This window comes from Oculina patagonica, chromosome 5 (genome assembly GCF_052425735.1).
Source record: "Oculina patagonica isolate OP01 chromosome 5, crgOcupat, whole genome shotgun sequence".
NCBI lineage: Eukaryota > Metazoa > Cnidaria > Anthozoa > Scleractinia > Oculinidae > Oculina > Oculina patagonica.
Genome location: NC_135762.1, coordinates 9,379,793 through 9,383,655, shown reverse-complemented (window position 1 = coordinate 9,383,655; position 3,863 = coordinate 9,379,793). Strand labels below are relative to the sequence as shown.

General features: G+C 40.7%; 1 protein-coding gene across 1 annotated transcript in view; it reads right to left on the bottom strand.

Annotated features, from left to right (window-relative positions):
* Positions 1–1,669: 1,669 nt before the first annotated feature.
* Positions 1,670–3,863, bottom strand: part of LOC144655418 (large ribosomal subunit protein uL22m-like) — a 36,363-nt gene continuing 34,169 nt past the window's right edge. The window contains exons 4-7 of the mRNA XM_078515679.1: positions 3,480–3,545; positions 3,142–3,219; positions 2,944–3,013; positions 1,670–2,000 (exon numbers count right to left, since the gene is read on the bottom strand). Coding sequence (XP_078371805.1) covers positions 1,780–2,000; positions 2,944–3,013; positions 3,142–3,219; positions 3,480–3,545 — 435 coding nt within the window. The 3' untranslated portion in view covers positions 1,670–1,779. The remainder of the gene's footprint in view (positions 2,001–2,943; positions 3,014–3,141; positions 3,220–3,479; positions 3,546–3,863) is intronic.

Below are 3,863 nucleotides of genomic sequence, written 5' to 3'. Positions count from 1 at the left end.
TCTTTGTCGTCTACCGGTTCTCTAAGCGACAGTTCATTTTTTATGAGGTAGGGGGGCTGGTGGGATTTGAGGGGGGCCATCCAAAAAAATTTGGCTTCAAAGGGCCCAAAAAGCCCAAAAAATATGGTCTGTAAGGGGGGGTCACTAAAAATAATTATACTTTTAAGTGTCGTAAAGAGGCTTCTGTAAGAAAAAAAATCTTGCCAGAATGCCCAACATGACATTCCTGAGGTTCTGAAAATCAAAATTTTCCCGGGGGAGCATGCCCCCGGACCCCCCTTCTTTGTTATGTACCAAAAGCCATTAACTCAACCCAACAGCTTATTCGTTACAAATGCAGAGAACCCATATTAACAGACGGCATCCACAATAAACAGTTGAGGCAATGCCAGCTATTCGGGGATTGTACACTGATACATTCTTTAGTCACAAGGCTCGATATATTTTAATTTCACTTCATTATTGTTGTTTTTTTTCTTTTTTTTTGGGGGGGGGGGGGTGGGTCATCGGAAAAAAAATTTGGATTTCGAGGGGGGGCCAGGTAAAAATTTTCGATGAAGAAGGGGGGGTCATCATATATAACAGTGACTATCTATCAAATCCCACCAGCCCCCCCCCCCCCCCCTACCCCATAAAAAATGAACGGTCCCTAACAATATTGCTACTCGGGTAGGGGCGTAACAAGTAATGTATCCCACTTAAATTGCACGTAGGCGCATAAAAGGAACGTCGCGCTTCAATTTTGGCCAGAGCTTCAAAAATTTCGAGTTCGAATAATAAGCGCTTTAAATTTTACTTTTGGTTTTTGGGTTTCATAAACCAGGTTGAAATAGACATTTAAAGGACACACTAGAAAGACATTTGAATTGCTCTGAATGATCAAAGTCAATCAAAGCTGCGTAGCAAGGGTTCTCGTACGAACGAAGAGCTTTCCCCGCATTCTGGCCGCGTGTTGGGGCGAAAGCAAAAAGAAGGGGAAGGTTCAGAGAGATCGCTTTCGTCCCGACAGCCCTTATCGCTTCTGTTAGTCGGTGAAGCCTTGGCACGAGAAACGAAGGGCTCTAGGGACATAGGATTTTAGAATTAATTTCGATTTAGACATAATGATAAGTTAACTCTAAAGATGAGATATGCAAGAACGAACGTCCTTAAATATTCTTATTTTCATAGAGTAGTGGGAACATAGAATTCGCTTCCCCTTGCAGTCCCGTCAAAGGGTTGCCACGGGTTAGGAAATGGTCAGAGAAAAATAAAATTCTTCAACGATAGGGAAATGCCAGGAAATTTTGAGTCAGGAAAAATTGACATTTTGAAACAGTCAGGGAAAATTGAAATTATAACACCTCTGATTTAATATCATTGAAGGCTGGAAAAGATTCGCGACCGAACTGCGAAGCCGCGAGGGAATTGGGGAGGAGTCGAATTTCACTCGCGGCTGGGCCGCTCTTCACCCTCGATTTTTCTCACGCCGTGCTAATCCCACCAGCTATGTAGGCTAGATCATGGTGATCTCAGCGATGTTTTTCTTTTGGAAGCGGAGGCTGGAGGCCGCTATTACATCTGACATTTTGTATTTTTTTTTTGGTCAGGGAAAAGACGGGAAAAGGTCAGGGAAATTTGAAAGCTGATGTTTGTGGCAACCATGATTCTGACAAAACAAGACATCAAATCAATGAATTCCAAAAATTTATTATAACAATATCGATAGTTGCGGAAAAATTTATACTTTAACTACAAGTTCTTTAACGCCATTACGACGAACAAGCCGTAAATTAGTTTTCACCACCAAGACAAAGAATTCCTAATGTGTTGTGGATGTCTCTGGACCTTCTCTAACTCAGTCAAGTGTCTCCTAAGCCTTCTCTTGTTTTTTTGTTGTCCTGTACCTTCTTTCAGTACAACATAGTAGTGGCAGTATTTCTTGTGCATTATACCAAAGCGTCCCATGGCGTGATAGCGAATTTTCTTGATGTATCGTCCTTTGGTCGAGAAAGACTGAGCTGCAAGGAGAATAAAAACAGACGGAATAAGATTATTACCGTAAAATTTCTTAAGTGACGACCCCCTCCCCCAACTCTGAAAGAACAGATACACTAAAAATTTGGGATAGAATTTCACGGTTATTAGCAAATCACGAATATGATGACCCTCTGTAATGTAAGAACGTCAAACGGAACTTGACTTTGTTTAAACAGTCATATGATATTTGATTTAGATGACCCTTACATGTATTTCACGGACAAAACAAACCCTGTTTTCAAGAAATATAATTTTTTTTCAACAAGATTTATGCTTTTTATCCTCCATACAATAAAACACTTTCATTTTATTAAGATGGATCGTCCCACATAATTATGGTTCACGTTTTAGCTACCTGAAGTTGCGACCCTCTGAAAGTTGCGATGGGAAAACCTAAAAGGCTGCTAAATCCGAAAATAACGTGGGTTGTTTCAGAACTTTATGGTAGCTGTCGACACATCCCTTCTCTCTGTGATATACAATGCAACACAAGTATCCAAGCCGGCCAAACCTTTCAATCTGGAGTCCAAACCATACAGCAATGATGGTTTTTCTGCTCCAAATCACCTGCCCCCAGTTGTTCAAAGGGTGGATAAGCGCTATCCACCGGATAAATCACTATCCAGTAGATAGCGTAGTATGTTTTGTTACCACTTATCCACTGGATAGCGATTTATCTGGGCCCGGTTGTTCCAAGGATGGATAACGCTATCCACCGGATAAATCACTATCCAGTGGATAAGTGTTGACAAAACATACTAAAAGTGGATAGCGATTTATCCGGTGGATAGCACTATCCACCCTTGGAAGTACCGGGCCCTGGTGGATAGTGTTGTCCACCCTTTGAACAACTGGGCCCTGCTGTTAAAAGCCCATAATAGTTATATAGAAAAGAACCTCAAGTCAAGCTTTATAAGTACTTACCAACCCATAAGTGAGTCTTGTCTTCAATACCGTGCTTCTCTACTGCAATATCCCGAGCCTCTTCAATTACCTGAACAACAAAAGATTGTGTAAGTGACATGAAGTTTAAAGAGTGTACATACATGATTTTTTCTGTTGTTTTGCAGCAAGTATCTCCTGGCTTTGTGAGCAAGTACCTGTTGTTGTTGCTGTACTTACTTGTTTGATAATTCCTGCAGCTCTTTTTGGAGAAAACGTCATCTGTTTGATTGCTTCATCAATCTGGAGTCCTCTGATCTGGTAAAGGAAGAAAAAAAAAAGAATTAAAAAGAAATAAATTTCCAGTCTTTCGAAACTGTAGAAATCTGCATAACTGTTCTACACCAGCTTCTACAACATGGCTTCTAGCACTGAAAATGAAATTCTTTAAAGACAACATCAAATTGATCAGTTAGTGTAATGGTTGCATAAGGAACTGTGTACATTGTAAGTAGTCATGTAGTATTTGATAAAACTTATATTAATTTTAAGTTAATGAATAATGGTAGGCATATTACCTGTTTTGCGACCAAATTAAATTTGGTTGGGCTGCCCTTGACATCCCTTATGCAATGGTATATACTCTAAAAAGAAACAAATTAAGGATTTTTACACGCATATCTTTCAACTTACTTTTGAAAAGGTTAAGAAGACTTTTTTCAGTACTATGTGTGACAGTAATGTAATTACACACATGTAAATTAGGAGTTGTGACACAAACCGTGACAACTCGCTCGGCTCGCCCTGGCTCGCCTCGCTCCTTGTCACAATTTGTGTCCACAACTCCTAATTTACATGTGTGTGCGGAACGCAAGACGCCTTTCTTACCCCTCTCGCGAAACGAGTTGCAAAAAAGGCGTTGGCGGCACCTCTAACGGCCCGCAGCAACAGAGAGCGCCACC